Here is a 20,441-nt window from a genome sequence, read left to right as displayed (position 1 = left end):
TTGCGCATCAGAGCAGGAGACAGATCGCATCCGATACATCCAGGCGTGAAATTGGCTGGTGTGAAGGAATCTTCCATCACATCCTACCGCAAGATGCACCTCAGTCCTGCCCTGCAGCACCCCTGCTACTCTAATACTGAGAGCCCCCTGTCCTACACAGCTCTGCCTGGCACCTCAGTCCTGCCTGCAGCACCCCTGCTACTCTAATACTGAGAGCCCCCTCTCCTACACAGCTCTGCCTTGCACCTCATTTATAAGAACATAAGAAATTGCCATACTGGGTCAGACCAAGGGTCCATCAACCCAGCATCCTGTTTCCAACAGAGGCCAAACCAGGCCACAAGAACCTGGCAATTACCCAAACACTAAGTAGATCCCATGCTACTGATGCAATTAATAGCAGTGGCTATTCCCTAAGTAAACTTGATTAATAGCCGTTAATGGACTTCTCCTCCAAGAACTTATCCAAACCTTTTTTGAACCCAGCTACACTAACTGCACTAACCACATCCTCTGGCAACAAATTCCAGAGCTTTATTGTGCGTTGAGTGAAAAAGAACTTTCTCCGATTAGTTTTAAATGTGCTACTTGCTAACTTCATGGAGTGCCCCCTAGTCCTTCTATTATCCGAAAGTGTAAATAACCGATTCACATTTACCCGTTCTAGACCTCTCATGATCTTAAACATCTCTATCATATCCCCCCTCAGTCGTCTCTTCTCCAAGCTGAACAGCCCTAACCTCTTCAGCCTTTCCTCATAGGGGAGCTGTTCCATCCCCTTATCATTTTGGTTGCCCTTCTCTGTACCTGTCTGCAGCACCCCCTGCTACTCTAATACTGAGAGTTCCCCTCTGTGCACAGCTCTGCCTTGCACCTCATTCCTACCCTGCAACACTCCCTGGGGATTGTTCCTCTTACCTCAGCTCCGACGTCCTCAGCCAAGAACCATGCACCAGGGCTCCTCCCAGGACCCTGCAATCACAGTCCAAATCTGAGCCACTGTTTGTTGTGGTTGTGCGAACACAGCTCGGGGGTCTCCGCCATTCACTCACTGGGCTACCCTCTGAAATAACAACTTAGGTAGCCACAAGCCATGGCTCCCAGCACACTTTCTGTTGGTATAACAGGGTTGCGGCTTTATTACACATTTACACTGTGACCCACAGCTCATCTCCATCACCCTGCAAGTAACTCCTTGCTGACCCACTCCTTTCCTGCCTCCCCTCCCCCAGTTTCAGAAAGGAGCCCTCCTGACCAGTGGGATGGGTTATCTGGCTCTCTCCCCCCCTTGTATCCCTGCCTGGGGCAAGCTCTGTGCCCGCAGTGCCAGATTATGGAGGAGGGGACGGGTTACTGCTTTCTCCCGGGTGCGGGAGGAGCACTAGACCTGCTTCTTTGAATAGAGATTTTGGCCATGTTGGTGGTCACATGACGATTAAGTTCAGCCAATCCCTTCAGCCCAGGGGGAGCCCATTTGAGAAAGGCGTCTGGGAATGTCGAGCGGCACTGTCCGAATGGTCTGAGGACGGAACAGTTACTGTCCTTCCTCCCTCACTTGCACACCTCCTCTCTCTGGTTCCCCCCCCCCCCCCCCCGCCGCTCCCCACTCCCCCTGAAGATAGATATATATATCTTCTGAAAACTGGTTAGTGTTACGGACTGTGTGGCAGGGGACTCCGTTAATGCCGCCTTTCAGTACATGGTGTTTGGTACTAAACTTGATTAGCATTTGTTGCAATCTGAGTACGAAAATTACTCCACTAATCAAGGATAATTCAAGCCTTGATTTTGCAAAATCCAAAATAAACTGTAATCAGTTTTGACCCAGTGCATTTAGCCAGCAAGGTTATAAATATTGTGTGGATAATCAGACCACCCTCTCTTCTCTTTCCTTTCTCTTCTTGCCCTGGTCTCTTCACCCCATCCCTCTACTCTCTTTTCTTCACAGTTCTTGCCCTGGTCTCTTGGCTTGGTAGGTTCGCCCCATCCCTCTACTCTCTTTTCTTCGCAGTTCTTGCCCTGGTCTCCTGGCTTGGTAGGTTCACCCCATCCCTCTACTCTCTTTTCTTCACAGTTCTTGCCCTGGTCTCTTGGCTTGGTAGGTTCGCCCCATCCCTCTACTCTCTTTTCTTTGCAGTTCTTGCCCCGGTCTCTTGGCTTGGTAGGTTCGCCCCATCCCTCTACTCTCTTTTCTTCGCAGTTCTTGCCCCGGTCTCTTGGCTTGGTAGGTTCGCTCCAACCCTCTACTCTCTTTTCTTCGCAGTTCTTGCCCCGGTCTCTTGGCTTGGTAGGTTCGCTCCATCCCTCTACTCTCTTTTCTTCGCAGTTCTTGCCCCGGTCTCTTGGCTTGGTAGGTTCGCTCCAACCCTCTACTCTCTTTTCTTCGCAGTTCTTGCCACGGTCTCTTGGCTTGGTAGGTTCGCCCCATCCCTCTACTCTCTTTTCTTCGCAGTTCTTGCCCCGGTCTCTTGGCTTGGTAGGTTCGCCCCATCCCTCTACTCTCTTTTCTTCGCAGTTCTTGCCCTGGTCTCCTGGCTTGGTAGGTTCACCCCATCCCTCTACTCTCTTTTCTTCGCAGTTCTTGCCCTGGTCTCTTGGCTTGGTAGGTTCACCCCATCCCTCTATTCTCTTTTCTTCGCAGTTCTTGCCCTGGTCTCTTCACCCCATCCCTCTACTCTCTTTTCTTCGCAGTTCTTGCCCTGGTCTCTTGGCTTGGTAGGTTCGCCCCATCCCTCTACTCTCCCCTGGTCTCTTGGCTTGGTAGGTTCACCCCATACCTCTACTCTCTTTTCTTCGCAGTTCTTGCCCTGGTCTCTTGGCTTGGTAGGTTCACCCCATACCTCTACTCTCTTTTCTTCGCAGTTCTTGCCCCGGTCTCTTGGCTTGGTAGGTTCACCCCATCCCTCTACTCTCTTTTCTTCGCAGTTCTTGCCCTGGTCTCTTGGCTTGGTAGGTTCGCCCCATCCCTCTACTCTCCCCTGGTCTCTTGGCTTGGTAGGTTCACCCCATCCCTCTACTCTCTTTTCTTCGCAGTTCTTGCCCCGGTCTCTTGGCTTGGTAGATTCACCCCATACCTCTACTCTCTTTTCTTTGCAGTTCTTGCCCCGGTCTCTTGGCTTGGTAGGTTCGCCCCATACCTCTACTCTCTCTTTTCTTCGCAGTTCTTGCCCCGGTCTCTTGGCTTGGTAGATTCACCCCATACCTCTACTCTCTTTTCTTTGCAGTTCTTGCCCCGGTCTCTTGGCTTGATAGGTTCGCCCCATATCTCTACTCTTTTCTTTGCAGTTCTTGCCCCGGTCTCTTGGCTTGGTAGGTTCACCCCATACCTCTACTCTCTTTTCTTCTTGCCAGTTCTGCAGGAACATCGTACTGTGATAGCATGGATCTGACAGTTTCTTCCACTGTGTGCATGCGTTAAAAGTAACTTTCTGGATGACAAGCGGCCGATGCAATATCATGGACTCAGGCTAGCGCACAGCTTAACCCGCGGTTGGATGCGCTAGGCTATCACCTGATTCAAAAAGGGGATTAGCGGGTCAAACTCATTCGTAGCTGATAGCGCTCATCACATGTAGATTCCATGTAGATGAGGCTATTAACTACTACCCTGTGATGGAGAAAATCCTCGCTCACCCAGCACGTCCTTGTGAGCACCACAAATTTAACGGCAGCCCGGGAGCTGGCATTACGTCTTACAGCACGTATCGGGCTGAACGAAAATAGAAAACATCCTGCTTTCTGTGGTTCCTTCTACTTACTGTCCTCGTGATGCTATGTAGGAGGAACCGCAGAAAGCAGCACCATGCTAGGTTTAAAATGCTTGCCTGAAAGAAAATGTCTGTGTGCACAATATGCATGCTGCAGGCCATGTGTGTATGTGCATGTATATTGTGCCGGTCAATTAGCTGTCGCGGGATAAAACGCTCAATCAATGTTTTGGTAACCTGCACCCAGCCACGTGTTCTGGGCACCCAATGCCAAGGACGTGTCTCGGATGCACAATTAGCGTGGTAGGTCATTCACATATTGCATCGGCCTGTAAGTGTGAAATGCTGGGGATGTGTCTGATCCTGCACTCTGAGGTTCAGCTAGGAAATCCCGGATATTTCTGTCTGTAATAAAGTGATTAGAATGAGGGAGCTGCACATCTCCTGAGCCTTAGCTTTCCTCAGAACCTGTTCAGAAGAGATTTGTAAGTGGGAAGAGTCATAGAGCACCCCCTGAGCACGCTGCATCCTCGGGGCTCCTGCATGGACTCCTCACTTCTCTCTGAGGACCAGGAATGGACGTAGATTTTAATTCTATTGGACACCATATGGACTCTGCCCCCTGGGAAGACTGGATGCACGATCATTCACTATATAATTATAAACACAGTGCTCTCACAGGATTATTGTAATCAGACTTCTTCATACACAAAAAGCAAATGTTTTCAGATGCCAAGTCACCCAGACATTTCACGCCAGTCCTAGTTCTGACAAATCCTATCTTGATGCACAACTGTGGCCACAGATCTCTCCCCACCTGGACCGGCTGAGATGTTGATCCCCTGGGCAGCAGCCTAGGTCTAGAGAAATGGTGGGTTTGGCCAGGCCACAGTGTCCAGAGGCAGGCAGTAAGGAACAGCACTGGTAAATTGGGGTGGACGTTGCATTGGAACCTGTTGTAGTGCACTTGTCCTCTGACCTCTCCATCATCTGCTTCCCCTGTGCTCTCTGTGGCCATTCCAGGTCACAGGTACCCATCAGAGTCGCAGGAATAAGAGCTGTCCCAGCAAATGCAGCCGTGGCCAGTCCAGGTCACAGGAATAAGAGCTGGCTGTCCCAGCACATGCAGCCGTGGGCAGTCCAGGTCACAGGTACCCATCAGAGTCGCAGGGATAAGAGCTGTCCCAGCACATGCAGCCGTGGCCAGTCCAGGTCACAGGTACCCATCAGAGTCGCAGGGATAAGAGCTGTCCCAGCACATGCAGCCGTGGGCAGTCCAGGTCACAGGTACCCATCTGAGTCGCAGGGATAAGAGCTGTCCCAGCACATGCAGCCGTGGCCAGTCCAGGTCACAGGTACCCATCTGAGTCGCAGGAATAAGAGCTGTCCCAGCACATGCAGCCGTGGGCAGTCCAGGTCGCAGAAATAAGAGCTGTCCCAGCACATGCAGCCGTGGCCAGTCCAGGTCACAGGTACCCATCAGAGTCGCAGGAATAAGAGCTGTCCCAGCACATGCAGCCGTGGCCAGTCCAGGTCACAGGTACCCATCAGAATCGCAGGGATAAGAGCTGTCCCAGCACATGCAGCCGTGGCCAGTCCAGGTCACAGGTACCCATCTGAGTCGCAGGAATAAGAGCTGTCCCAGCACATGCAGCCGTGGGCAGTCCAGGTCACAGGTACCCATCTGAGTCGCAGGGATAAGAGCTGTCCCAGCACATGCAGCCGTGGCCAGTCCAGGTCACAGGTACCCATCTGAGTCGCAGGGATAAGAGCTGTCCCAGCACATGCAGCCGTGGGCAGTCCAGGTCACAGGTACCCATCAGAGTCGCAGGAATAAGAGCTGTCCCAGCACATGCAGCCGTGGCCAGTCCAGGTCACAGGTACCCATCTGAGTCGCAGGGATAAGAGCTGCCCCAGCACATGCAGCCGTGGCCAGTCCAGGTCACAGGTACCCATCAGAGTCGCAGGGATAAGAGCTGTCCCAGCACATGCAGCCGTGGCCAGTCCAGGTCACAGGTACCCATCAGAGTCGCAGGGATAAGAGCTGTCCCAGCACATGCAGCCGTGGCCAGTCCAGGTCACAGGTACCCATCAGAGTCGCAGGGATAAGAGCTGCCCCAGCACATGCAGCCGTGGCCAGTCCAGGTCACAGGTACCCATCAGAGTCGCAGGGATAAGAGCTGTCCCAGCACATGCAGCCGTGGCCAGTCCAGGTCACAGGTACCCATCAGAGTCGCAGGGATAAGAGCTGCCCCAGCACATGCAGCCGTGGCCAGTCCAGGTCACAGGTACCCATCAGAGTCGCAGGGATAAGAGCTGTCCCAGCACATGCAGCCGTGGCCAGTCCAGGTCACAGGTACCCATCAGAGTCGCAGGAATAAGAGCTGTCCCAGCACATGCAGCCGTGGCCAGTCCAGGTCACAGGTACCCATCAGAGTTGCAGGGATAAGAGCTGCCCCAGCACATGCAGCCGTGGCCAGTCCAGGTCACAGGTACCCATCTGAGTCGCAGGGATAAGAGCTGCCCCAGCACATGCAGCCGTGGCCAGTCCAGGTCACAGGTACCCATCTGAGTCGCAGGGATAAGAGCTGTCCCAGCACATGCAGCCGTGGCCAGTCCAGGTCACAGGTACCCATCTGAGTCGCAGGGATAAGAGCTGTCCCAGCACATGCAGCCGTGGAACAGGAGCGTGGCAGAAAGGTGAGGGGCAGCGGCTCCTGGCCCAACAGGCCAGAGTTTGATTGTCTCAGCCACAATGCAGAACATTTCCAGGCTTTTCTTCCTCTGCTCAGCTGCTGTGGGAGTCCCTCACTGGCAATAAATCTTCCTCCTGCCCATAGCGGAGGCCCTGGTCCTGGGATCCCAGAGCCTGCGAGCACCAGCTCCCTCCCAGCACATCAGGTGCAGATTCCTTTGCTGGCCTGATGCTTTCCCAGCTGTTTGCAAAGTAATATGTAAGTAAAGCCCCAGAGGAGAGGTGTCCACCCTTCATGTAAGCTTTCCTCCTTGGGGTTCTCCTTTGCTGCAGGTTACGGTGAGGTTTGGCTGCCCGAAGCTCAGGGACTGTGGACTCTTGCTCGCTTAGGGTTAGCTGCAGCTCCTGGCGCCTGATTGTTTTGTGCACAGGGAACGTTGAACGATCTGACTCTCTCTCTCTCCTTTCTTCCAGGGCAAATGACATAGGATGAACACTGCTTGTCAGCTCTTACTGTCTGTGATATCGTCTGTTGTCCTGTCACCCACGGGGTCAGCCCCCGTTCTGGGCGCATGCTCCGCTCTGGCCTCCGGCATCCTCTACGGATCCTTCTCGCTTAGGGACCTCTTCCCCATCGTCTCGTCTGGCTGCTCGTGGGCCTTGGAGAACCCGGACCCCACCAAGTACTCTCTCTACCTGAAGTTTGACCGGGAGGAGCCGGTGTGTGCTCTGCTGTCCCCCATGGTGCAGCCCCTGGATCACTACGTGGCCAATCACAGCTGCACGCATCCAGAGGAGGGTGAGGAGGCGGGCATGGAGCTGTGCCAGCCTGCTGGGCCCGTCACCTTCCTGCACTTCGATAAAAACTTCCTGCGCCTGTGCCTGTCATCGGGGGTGGCACCCGTGCTACCCAGAGACCTGCTGGACCGCCGTTTCGTGGAGATTCTGCTCATTAACAACGACAACTCCAGTCAGTTCATGTGCGCTGTGCTGTGCCGCTGGTTCGAGGAGTGCGTTCGTGCCGGCGGCTGGCAGCAGCGCTGCGGCATCACCCAGACCGGCTGCACGTGCTCACACGTGCCCTCCCACCACCGCAATGCCACAATCTCCAATGCCATCCTGCCAGCCACCAGCAGCGACTGCTGCGTGACAGAACTGCATTCTGGGAATGCAAACGAACTCTACTCCCGAGAGATGAAGTTTGGTAAGGTTTCGTTCTTTCATCCCGGCGCCTCTCGTTAATTAGGGACCTGCACCAGGAAGCAGGAATTTCTCCGTCAGGGACTGTGTGACCCTGGGGGAGTCGCCGTGCCTCCCTGGCCTTGCCTTCTGAGGGATGAATGCGCGAGTTGTTGTGCTCGGGCAGCCCGGAGGAGCAGGGGCTGCTTCTGACGTGTGAGTGTGAGTGTGAGTGTCTGTGCTGGCTGCACTCTGGTGACCTGCCTTTGGCTTTCTGAGAAATGGTTGGACAGAAACCACAAAGCCCCGGAGTGTGGTCAAGGGGATTCTTTAACATGTTGCCCGCCACCTTCAAGGTGTCAGATGCTGCAGAGAGGATTACATCCTAATGTGCAGCCAGCCCTGGGGTGCATGCGAGGACTGTGCACAGCAGGAGCACGCAGAGATGTTGTTGTTACTAGTAGTAGGATGGGGCATAAAAGTGATTAGATGTTTAGTAGATTTTCTAGTTGCCATGGTGGTTGCACTTGGGAGTCAATTCAAGGCGTATAGAGTGGAACGGAGAGAGAATGTGTGAGGAGACCCTGTCCCTGCTGTTGTCAGTGTACACAAGACTATTGCGATTGAGTCAAAGAGCCACTCCCCAGGACAGGAAAACAGAAAAGAGTAACCTTACAATAGAAGGGGAGGTACTGAGAAACAGGAAATAATCTAAAACCAGGTACTTACAGAAGGGTGGACAAGGTAGAGGGCAGAGCGTGTACCCCCAGATCCTGAGGGAAGTGAAGAATTGTGTGTGCTGAGGAACCGGAAGAGGATGGGTGTGGTCCAGATGTGCACAGAGCCATTAATCTAGCACCAGTAGTGGGCAAAGTACCTCAAAGCAAGGGGAAGATGCTGCCAGGTAAACGGGACGAGGTGAGGAAAGTGCTGCTTCGTGCCGCTTGCTAGAGGTTGCCAGTTTGGATTTTGATAAACTGGGAAGTGAAATTGGCTGTTATGGGAGTGAGCTGTAGAGTGGGTAAGGAAGTGGGAAAGGGCAGGATGCCAAGAGGGTGAAGTCAGTGGCATCCGCTCTGGGGAAATGAGGTGCCCAGCACTGGGACCACTGCTCTTCAGTGCTCTTATTAACAACCCTGCAGGGGATCGGAGGGAAAAATCAGCTGCTTTGCAGATACAAAAATCTGCAACTGAGTAGACCTGCTAGAAGGGATGAAGAGAGAAAGGTGCCAGGGTTTTGAAAATGTGTAAAGTTTTTGCATTTGAGACGTAGCGCAATCCCTCAGCCACATAGTGTGTCGGCAAGAGGATCTAGAACAGAGGTTCCCAAACCTGATCTGGAGCTTTTCAGGATATCCACTATTCATTGTGGATATCCTGAAAACCTGTCTCCTTGGGGGGGTCCTTGAGGACAGGTTGGGGAACCACTGATCTAGAAGGCATCATCTCGGATGTCTGCTAACTATGGAGCCACTGGGCAGAGTACACAGATATGGTCCACACTTGTTTGCACGTTTTGTGGGCACAGACGTTACTGCCGATGCAGCAAGGAGCTTTGTGCACAGGTTAGCGCCCTCATCTGCAGGTGCAGTGCTAATGATGGCCAAGCTGTTACCCCTCCCTGCAGAGAGCTGTGCTGGCTTACCTCGGGGGGTTTTAGTGCTGGAAACAACTCCGTAGCTGAGGTGAAGCAATGATGGATGGAAGCTGGAGTTCAGGTGCTGGGACCTATAGTTGGGATGTTTTCTGCACATAAAATTTGATTTATGTGCACAAGAAATGCTTTCTGTGCTGAAAACCTTCTTAGTGCACACAAGACATATTTGTTTGAGTAGAAAACATGGCTTGTGGGGGGGGAGGGGAAGAAAGTGTGATTGCTGGATTGGAGGAAATGTGAGAAAGTGACAGCTGGGGGATGGGAGGAGTGCGAGAGGAGAGGCTGCGAGGGAGGATTGAGGGAGAGACTGCAGAGGATAGGGGGATTGAGAGACTGCTGGGGATGGGAGGAGAGAGAGACTGCTGGGGATAAGAGAGCATTGAGAGAGATGCGACAGAGAAGGTACAGAGAAGGGCGACCAAAATGATAAAGGGGATGGAACAGCTCCCATATGAGGAAAGGCTGAAGAGGTTAGGGCTGTTCAGCTTGGAGAAGAGACGACTGAGGGGGGATATGATAAGAGGTCTTTAAGATCATGAGAGGTCTTGAACGAGTAGATGTGACTCGGTTATTTTCACTTTCGAATAATAGAAAGACTAGGGGGCACTCCATGAAGTTAGCATGGGGCACATTTAAAACTATTCGGAGAAAATTCTTTTTCACTCAACGCACAATTAAACTCTGGAATTTGTTGCCAGAGAATGTGGTTAGTGCAGTTAGTATAGCTGTGTTTAAAAAAGGATTGGATAAGTTCTTGGAGGAGAAGTCCATTACCTGCTATTAAGTTGACTTAGAGAATAGCCACTGCCATTAGCAATGGTTACATGGAATAGACTTAGTTTTTGGGCACTTGCCAGGTTCTTATGGCCTGGATTGGCCACTGTTGGAAACAGGATGCTGGGCTTGATGGACCCTTGGTCTGACCCAGTATGGCATTTTCTTATGTTCTTATGTTCTTAGTATAGGCTGCTAGGGACTAGGGAGGGGAGAGACTGGTGAATAGGAGGGGTTGAGACATTGCTGGGGATAAGGTGAGGGAAGAGGATGAGCTTTACCTGAGTGTTTGCTGATTCACAACAGCTCTGAAAACATCTTGGATAAAGAAAATAAGAAATGAGAACTGGCTCTTCTATTTTGAAAAGTTGCAGACCTTTGCTTTATTGAATGGGAGTCTGTGCTCATCTACCCAAATGTTAGAAGACCAGCGAATAAGAGTCTCAGACTGGAGGGTCAATTACTGTCATGTATTGCGATGTACAGTGCACTCAGTCCAGAAACACATATAAAGGCTATGAGAGCTCCTACGATAAAGGCCGGGCCTAGTTGGTTCCTGCACATTGCACACAGCCTTACCTGCCTTGCCAAAGGAATATACAGGCACGGGCTCCCTACTGTGAGTTTCCTAAGCAAAGCAGGACTGGAATGGACAGAACCAGGACTGGATCAGCCTGGCCCTGATGTCTGAGAGACAGGGAAGTGAATTAATTTGCGCATATCTCGTTGACTTTCTAGTACCTGCAGAGTAAACGGATATTACCTGTGTATTTTGGATAGCGAGTTGTGTATAATATACCTCAGTGAGGTATGCGCGTACCCTCCGCACCTCTGAAACAGAAGAAAGAGAGGCTCATCCCTGCAGACATCATTTCCTCGGGGAGTAAATCACAGCTAATCCGATGCTTGTGCTGGGGGTTCCTTTTTATGTAACAACCTGTCAGTTCTCTCTCGGCTGTACACAATGTTTTCTCCATTTTCGTGGCTTTCTTCAGCTTTTTTTCCATCTTGTTATGCATTAGGGGTGTGTGAGTGTCTGCCTGTCTGTCTATGAGGCCGATGTTATAAAACCCACCCTAAAATCGGAGTTAAAGGTTAGCGTAGGCTTTACGTAATGTGTATGTAAAAAACCAGGGGTCCTTGTGGGATGCAGCAAGCGAACGGGAGGCAAATCAAGCAGGAGTAAAAAAAAGCACTAAAATAGGAGTTAACCTGAAAAATGTGCACTAATGCAGGAAAGTGCGATAAACAGGAGCAAGGGGGGAAGCGCTTGAAGTTGGAAAGAGAGTGATCAAAATGACCTTGCACGCAAGATTGGCACTGGGCATCGAACTTGGCTACAATCTCGCATCCAAGGCCTTTTGAGCAAGGCATAAGAACATAAGAAATAGCCACACTGCGTCAGACCAAGGGTCCATCAAGCCCAGCATCCTGGTCACAAGAACCTGGCAAGAACCCAAACACTAAGAAACCAAAGGTTAAGCTCTCCAGGGAGGGCACCTAAAGCCAAACAGCGCGCACTTTGCTGATGAGCGTCCCTAATGGATGCAGCTTCCATGCCAATCACGGGGCATCCCTTGCATGCGAGATTGGAGACAAGTCAGGAAGCCCAGTGTCGTCTCACACACAAGGCCATTTTGCTCCCACTCCTTCCAGCTTCCAGCTCTTACCTCCTTGCTCCTGTGTTTTCTTAACTCCTTGGCCTGAGATCGCATTTCTGGGGGCCATGATATTCTATTGCCCTGCCCATGTGGCAGTGTCCAGCTTTTTCTACCAGACTGGGCACAGCAATAGAATAACTTTGGCCTCCAAAAATGTGAGTTTACTCCACCTCAGACCAAGAAAGAATTACATTTCTGGCATAAGTTCTCCTAGGCTTGCAACTACAGTTGTACAAAACATAAGCTCTCTGGGGTGGGCACCTTCAGCTGAAGAGTATACACTTTTGTGTTGTGCATCCTGACTCTGGCATATGTTCAGCTGTAGGTGCCCGCCCCAGTGAGCTTACACATTGACTGTCTGTAGGATCCAGCTAAAGAAAATGTACTTTGGAAATGTGAGCCCTTCCTGGGTCTGAGGTACAACAATCGACAATACTGGCCACCCAAAATGTGCGTTTACTCCACCTCAGACCCAGGAGGGTAAGCTCCCCGAGGCAGGCACCAGTCACAGGTGTTTGTTGTTTTCCTGTATGCGCGCTGTGCTAGAGCGTATAATGCTCAGCTGTTGGTGTCTGCCCAGTCTATGCTTTGTTCATCTGGCTTTAGACACATTCCCCAGAGAGTTTATTCTTTGATTTTGCCATTCCAGGTCAAAATGACCTTAGTGCCCACAAGCTGGCATGCACAGCACCAGTCTCACATGCAGGGCCATGTGGCAAGGCAGAAAATCAAAGCGTAAGCTCTCTGGGGTGGGCACCTTCAGCTGGAGAGTATTCACGCTGGCGCTGTGCATCCATCTTTGGCCCCCTGTCCAGCTGCAGGTGCCCCCCAGAGAGTTTGTGTTTGACTTTACTCGCCATTCTCTGCCATAAGGGCCTCTGGAGTCAGCACTTCCAGCGAGCTCCCTGGGGTGGACGTCTACAGTTAAACCGTGCGCCAAAGGCAGGATGCACAGCGCTGGGTACTGTTCAGCTGCAGGTGCCTGCCTCGACAGCTCACATGGAAGTTAAACTCCTGGGTCTGACGTGACGTAAACTCGCATTTCTGTGCCAAAGTTATTCTATTGCTGTGCCCAGTCTGGCAGAAGTGGCCAGACATTATCCCACATGGCCACCAGAAATGTAACGTTTACGCTTACTCTGATCCAGGAGCTACATTTCCAGTGTTAAGAAACTGTGCTTTAAGCTGTCTGCCTTTAAACGCACCTCCCTGCAATGCTGGGGAATAGCTAACGCCTTCCTTTGCATGGGATTTGAATGGAAAAAGCGTAATATAAATGTAAGAGAGAATTATTTATCGATGCCTTTTACTCCTTTTACTCCTGTTTTAATGTCCATTTTTTAGGATTTAAAACCCCTGTTGAATACTAGAGGTAACTTACTCCAGAAAAATGCAGGCTAAACCAGGAGTAAAAACTTGCACTAACGTTAGCATTGGGAGGTGACAGGATGCAGGCGCATCTAGGGCACAGAGGTTATTGCTCTCCTAATGAAAGCAGTCGCTGGTGTAGAAGGGGAGTTAAAATAGCAGGGAAGGCACTGCAGCAGCCTGTTCCAGAATCCAGTGCTTGTGCCATGTGCCAGATTGCAGTGCACTGGAGACTGACCAGGAAGTGTGTGCTGGCTACGTGTTAGTATGTGCACATGAACAGAGAGCATTATAGTGAAGGAGTGTGCGTGTGCATGTACACAAGGTATGGGGTAAAACTTGAAATGTACAGGAAGTGTGTGCTGGCTACATGTTAGTATGTGCACATGAACAGAGAGCATTATAGTGAAGGAGTGTGCGTGTGCATGTACACAAGGTATGGGGTAAAACTTGAAATGTACAGGAAGTGTGTGCTGGCTACATGTTAGTATGTGCACATGAACAGAGAGCATTATAGTGAAGGAGTGTGCGTGTGCATGTACACAAGGTATGGGGTAAAACTTGAAATGTACAGGAAGTATGTGCTGGCTACATGTTAGTATGTGCACATGAACAGAGAGCATTATAGTGAAGGAGTGTGCGTGTGCATGTACACAAGGTATGAGGTAAAACTTGAAATGTACAGGAAGTGTGTGCTGGCTACATGTTAGTATGTGCACATGAATGAGAGCATTATAGTGAAGGAGTGTACGTGTGCATGTACATAAGGTATGGGGTAACAGGAAGTGTGTGCTGGCTACATGTTAGTATGTGCACATGAAAGAGAGCATTATAGTGAAGGAGTGTGCGTGTGCATGTACATAAGGTATGGGGTAAACTTGAAATGTGCAGGAAGTGTGTGCTGGCTACGTGTTAGTATGTGCACATGAAAGAGAGCATTATAGTGAAGGAGTGTGCGTGTGCATGTACATAAGGTATGGGGTAAAACTTGAAATGTACAGGAAGTGTGTGCTGGCTACATGTTAGTATGTGCACATGAAAGAGAGCATTATAGTGAAGGAGTGTGCGTGTGCATGTACATAAGGTATGGGGTAACAGGAAGTGTGTGCTGGCTACATGTTAGTATGTGCACATGAAAGAGAGCATTATAGTGAAGGAGTGTACGTGTGCATGTACATAAGGTATGGGGTAACAGGAAGTGTGCTGGCTACGTGTTAGTATGTGCACATGAAAGAGAGCATTATAGTGAAGGAGTGTACGTGTGCATGTACATAAGGTATGGGGTAAACTTGAAATGCTTTAGGTATTTAACACATGGGGGTAGTCGGTTATTCTTTTAAAGGGGCATATTTAAAGGTTGAGTGCCTTTATTCAGTAGCCTGAAATATTAGCAGTTATGGGGGCGGAGTTAGATGAGGAAAAGGAATTTAGCTCTGCTTTTTAGCACTGGGTACATAACAGGATCACAAATCTACACAAATGAAGTGCAGGATTAAATTTCATTTCCTAAGTGAAGCCAATTTAAAAAATTGACCCCATGTACACAGGTGTGAATTTACCTGTGTGCATGTTTGCTTGTGTGCACGAATGCACAGGTGCACATTTACCTGTGTGTGTATGCATGCACATGTGTGTTTATGTATTTGTGTTTTACAGATGTACATTTACTTGTGTGTGGATGCATGCACAGGTGTACATTTTCCTGTGTGTGCACACAGATGTGCATTTACCTATGCTTTTGTGTGTGTACAGGTGTGCATTTACCTGTGTGTGTATGTGCATGCACAGGTGTGCATTTACCTGTGTGTGTGTTTGTGAATGAGTATGTGCATGAATAGGTGTGCATTTACCTGTGTGTGTGTGTGTGCAGGGCTGTTTGGAAGGGGCAGGTGAGATGGGAATCTGCCCGGGTAACAGCACACCTTGTCAGGTGGTGAAACTTAATGCACCACACTGCAGGTGCAAGCAGCTATGGAGCCCTTAGTAGTCACTAATATGTCACTGCATCATCGAAGTGGAGGGACCTTTCACTGTGGTTGGCCAGGACTTTAGAGGCAGACCCCCGTTCCCATGCACTGCCCGGGCTGCTGATTAGCTTGGAGATGGGCTTGGGAGTGTGCACGTGTACCTGTTGAGTGTGTGCACAGTTGTGCATCAGTTTATGGGTGATGCTAGCCGGCTGCTCTCCTGAGTTGACCGGGGACTGGCAAGCTCCTCATTCAGAGGAGAAGCTTTCAGAAATATATTGTGAAGGACAGAGCATGCTGGTGTGGACTACTGTCGTGTACGCCCTGCCATGTGTACAAGATCTCCTTCCTTCCTCTCTGCTTGGTAGTCTCAGGATATTTCATCTTGGAGCACTATCAGGCTGATGCAATATCGGTGCGTGAAAAACGGGTGCTCGTGATTGAGAGATCACTTTTCTAAAGCACGCACATCCATCTCTCTCGGGCGCATGATGCAGTAGGCAAATGAGCCGCTGTGTTAAAAAGGAGGTGCCCCTAGCACCTCCGCCCAGGAGAGGTGGCTGTCAGCAGGTTAGGTAGACAGATGCTCAATTTTACGAGCGTCTGTTTTCCTAACCTGACCTTTAAAAAAAAAAAAAAAAAAAAAAAATTAAGTCTGAGGAATCCCAGAAAAGCAGTATTTTCTGCTTTTCTGTTAATTTTGGGGCTCATCAAGACAACATCAGCTCCGGGGCTGGCATTAACTTTTGTGCATCAGGCACACGTTTACATTTTACATCAGGGGTACTAGCTAATAGCCTTCGCAACATGGCATTTACATGTGCTGAGCGCTATTAGCCATGCGCTGGTTTGGATCCTCTTATTGCATCAGGCATTATGGACTCGCGTTAACCTGTGCGCTAGCCTGAGCGCTCGGTATTGCATCCGCCTGTAAGGGTTAAAGCAGAGGACGGGCAGCTGGCACAGTCCCTGCCAGGATATTGTCTCTTTGAATAGGCAGAAACAAGTTAAGTCTCCTATAGCTCAAACTCACATAATCATTGCCAAATTATATTTGACATTTAATTAAAAGCTGAAGGCACCTAGGTGTGAAATATTATAGGAGATATGAAGTAACAGCAGGAATTAGATTTCATTCATCCATGGGGACAGCAGCTGAGTGCTGGAGCTAGGGCACTCCCGGCCCGAGTCTCTGGGTGATAATACACAGTATAACATGTGATATGCATTCACATGTGCCTGTGCAAATAATGGGACACAGGACACATGCTGCAGTCTCAGGTGACATGCAGTATGACACAGGACACATGCTGGTTGTTTACATTTGACATGTAACATGTCATACTAAAATGTTCAAGTAATGTGACACAGGACATGTGCTGTAATCTCTCTGCATATAATGTGACATAGGAAGTGGTGTAATGTCTATATGCATCATGACCACATGTTGTGGTCTCTACCTGTGGCACTGTGATACAGGACATGTGCTGCATCTCTCTCTGCATGGGACAAGATTCATGCTGCAATCTCTACATGTGATGACATATGACACAGGACACGTGCTATAATCTCTCTGCATATAATGTGACATAGGAAGTGGTGTAATGTCTATATGCATCATGACCACATGTTGTGGTCTCTACCTGTGGCACTGAGATACAGGACATGTGCTGCATCTCTCTCTGCATGGGACAAGATTCATGCTGCAGTCTCTACATGTGCTATATGTACGTGTCAAAACTTAAAAACAGAAGAGCCAATCAAACTGTCCTTAACTCAGAGAGGTACCTACTAGAAAGGAACAGTAGAAAGACTGAAAGGAGATCGATGTGACCCAATCGTAAGCGGATGCTTTATTCTGTATTTTGGGTGTCAGCAAGCTGGGTAACCATGCTAGACCTTTTTAAAAAGAGGTTGCCCAGTCTATCAAATATTCACCCATGTGGCCCACAGCAGGTGCCACAAATATCTATTTTTCAAATGTTTTTCAATTGCAAATGAAAGTCAGAATAAATGAGACGATGGTGCAGGGAACAGGGATTCAGTTTTGTAAGGAACTGGGGAAACTTTTGGGGAAGGGAGAGACTCTTCCGAAGGGATGGGCTCCACCTTAACCAGGGTGGAACCAGACTGCTGGCGCTAACCTTTAAAAAGGAGATAGAGCAGCTTTTAAACTAGAAGAAGGGGGAAAGCCGTCAGTCGATCAGCAGCGCATGGTTCGGAGAAATGTATCCTTGAAGGATACTAATGAAACAGGAGAGTTAGGGCATCCCAACAGAGTGGACGCCTGGAACGCCCTTCCAGAGGAAGTGGTGAAGCCTAAAACTGTGAAGGACTTCAAAGGGGCGTGGGATAAACACTGTGGATCCATCAAGTCTAGAGGGCGTGAATAAAGAGGAGGCATTCAAACACTGCACGGAGCGGCAGTAGCCACAGCGGCATTCACGGAGCGGGATGCCAGTGGCCAGTGGTTGGTGTTCCACCTTCACGGAGCGGAAGGATGGAGGGCTGCCATCTCCAAAAAAACAACCAAAACAGGGGTGGGTAAGAGTATGGGGCAGGGGGGTGGCCTGCTTGTTGCAGCGGTTGCTACCCCTAATTGAGCTGGATGTTCACTTGGATGCAGATCCGGCGCTGCTCTCTACATTGGTGATGGGGTGGAGGGGAATTAGGGCTGGAGGGTACTGGATGCCAATAGTAACGGGTGGGAGAGAGAAAAAGGGAAATAAAAAAAAATGGATAAAGTGTGTAGCTTGCTGGGCAGACTGGATGGGCCGTTTGGTCTTCTTCTGCTGTCATTTCTATGTTTCTATAAAAGCAAACACAGTCCATGTGCCTATATGTAAAAAATCACCGAAGCTAAAGATTTCCAAATTATCCCTAACAACTGAAAAGCAGGTTGTTAATACAAACAAAAAGCGCACTTTGAAATGTCTGTATGCCAATGCCAGAAGTCTAAGAAGTAAGATGGGAGAGTTAGAGTGTAAAGCAGCAAATGATGAGATTGAGATAATTGGCATCACAGAGACTTGGTGGAAGGAGGATAACCAATGGGACAGTGCTATATCAGGGTACAAATTATATCGCAATGATAGGGAGGATCAACTTGGTGGGGGTGTGGCACTTTATGTCCGGGAGGGTATAGAGTCCAACAGGATAAAGATCATACAAGAGACTAAATGCTCAGTAGAATCTATATGGCTAGAAATCCCATGTGTGTTGGGTAAGAGTATAGTGATAGGGGTATACTACCGTCCACCTGGACAAAATGGTCAGACAGATGATGAAATGCTAAGAGAAATCAGGGAAGCTAACCAATTTGGCAGTGCAGTAATAATGGGAGATTTCAATTACCACAAAGTCACAAGTGCAAGTAAAGAGTTCAAAGTCCCATTCACTTAATAGTGACATAGAAAACTACATGCTTGTTACCACTGATATGGAGTTGCCGAATTAAATAAGATATGAACTTTATTCATGGTCAATAAATTGTTATATTAAGTGAATGGGACTTTGATCTCTTTACTTGCACTTGTGACTTTGTGGATTACCTTATGTGCAAGGTGCTTCTGGTATACTTTTAGATTTCAATTACCCCAATATTGACTGGGTAAATGTAACATCAGGACTTGCTAGAGACATAAAGTTCCTGGATGTAATAAATGATTGCTTCATGGAGCAATTGGTTCAGGAACCAACAAGAGAGGGAGCTATTTTAGATTTAATTCTTAGTGAAACGCAGGGTTTGGTGAGAGAGGTAATGGTGGTGGGGTCACTTGGCAACAGTGATCATAACATGATCAAATTTAAACTAATAACTAGAAGGGGGACAATAAGTAAATCTGCAGCTCTAACACTAAACTTTCAAAAGGGAAACTTTGATAAAATGAGGAAAATAGTTAGAAAAAAACTGAAAGGTGCAGCTGCAAAGGTTAAAAGTGTTCAACAGGCATGGACATTGTTTAAAAATACAATCCTAGAGGCGCAGTCCATATGTATTCCACACATTAAGAAAGGTGGAAGGAAGGCAAAACGATTACTGTCATGGTTAAAAGGTGAGGTGAAAGAGGCTATTTTAGCCAAAAAAAATCCTTCAAAAATTGGAAGAAGGATCCATCTGAAGAAAATAGGATAAAACATAAGCATTGTCAAGTTAAGTGTAAAACATTGATAAGACAGGCGAAGAGAGAATTTGAAATGAAGTTGGCCATAGAGGCAAAAACTCATAATAAAAACTTTTTTAAATATATCCAAAGCAAGAAACCTGTGAGGGAGTTGGTTGGACCATTAGATGACCGAGGGGTTAAAGGGGTTCTTAGGGAAGATAAGACCATTGCAGAAAGACTAAATGAATTCTTTGCTTCTGTGTTTACTAATGAGGATGTTGGGGAGATACCAGTTCCGGAGATGGTTTTCAGGGGTGATGAGTCAGACGAACTGAACAAAATCATTGTGAACCTTGAAGATGTAGTAGGCCAGATTGCAAACTAAAGAGTAGCAAATCACCTGGACCAGATGGTATGCATCCTAGGGTTCTGAAGGAACTAAAAAATGAAATTTCTGATCTATTAGTTACAATTTGTAACCTATCATTAAAATCATCCATTGTACCTGAAGACTGGAGGGTGGCCAATGTAACCCCAATATTTAAAAAAAGGCTCCAGGGGCGATCCGGGTAACTATAGACCAGTGAGCCTGACTTCAGTGCTGGGAAAAATAGTGGAAACTATTCTCAAGATCAAAATCGTAGAGCATATAGAAAGACATGATTTAATGGGACACAATGAACATGGATTTACCCAAGGGAAGTCTTGCCTAACAAATCTGCTTCATTTTTTTGAAGGAGTAATAAACATGTGGATAAAGGTGAACTGGTAGATGTGGTGTATTTGGATTTTCAGAAGGAGTTTGACAAAGTCCCTCATGAGAGGCTTCTACAAAAACTAAAAAGTCATGGGATAGGAGGCGATGTCCTTTCGTGGATTACAAACTGGTTAAAAGACAGGAAACAGAGAGTAGGATTAAATGGTCAATATTCTCAGTGGAAAAGGGTAAACAGTGGAGTGCCTCAGGGATCTGTACTTGGACCGGTGCTTTTCAATATATTTATAAATGATCTGGAAAGGAATACGACGAGTGAGGTTATCAAATTTGCGGATGATACAAAATTGTTCAGAGTAGTTAAATCACAAGCAGACTGTGATACATTACAGGAGGACCTTGCAAGACTGGAAGATTGGGCATCCAAACGGCAGATGAAATTTAATGTGGACAAGTGCAAGGTGTTGCATATAGGGAAAAATAACCCTTGCTGTAGTTACACGATGTTAGGTTCCATATTAGGAGCTACCACCCAGGAAAAAGATCTAGGTGTTATAGTGGATAATACTTTAAAATCGTCGGCTTAGTGTGCTGCGGCAGTCACGAAAGCAA

The 20,441-nt window shown here is 48.5% G+C and overlaps 1 protein-coding gene across 9 annotated transcripts in view; it reads left to right on the top strand.

The window, feature by feature from the left end:
• The window catches only part of ADGRB2 (adhesion G protein-coupled receptor B2), a 158,990-nt gene that overhangs the window by 26,267 nt on the left and 112,282 nt on the right, over positions 1 to 20,441 (top strand). For 6 of the 9 annotated variants that reach the window (XM_029619053.1, XM_029619055.1, XM_029619054.1 and 3 more), the window contains exon 2: positions 6,877 to 7,606. The exons of 2 other annotated variants lie outside the window; for them this stretch is intronic. In XM_029619053.1, the coding sequence (XP_029474913.1) occupies positions 6,892 to 7,606 (715 nt within the window). In that variant the 5' untranslated portion in view covers positions 6,877 to 6,891. Of the gene's footprint in view, positions 1 to 6,876; positions 7,607 to 20,441 lie in introns of those variants that run through there. One more of the 9 variants, XM_029619056.1, reaches the window with a different exon arrangement.

The sequence above is a fragment of the Rhinatrema bivittatum genome, chromosome 11 (genome assembly GCF_901001135.1).
Source record: "Rhinatrema bivittatum chromosome 11, aRhiBiv1.1, whole genome shotgun sequence".
Taxonomy (NCBI): domain Eukaryota; kingdom Metazoa; phylum Chordata; class Amphibia; order Gymnophiona; family Rhinatrematidae; genus Rhinatrema; species Rhinatrema bivittatum.
The sequence above is the reverse complement of the archived record's forward strand: the minus strand, read 5'-3'. Positions and strand labels throughout refer to the sequence as shown.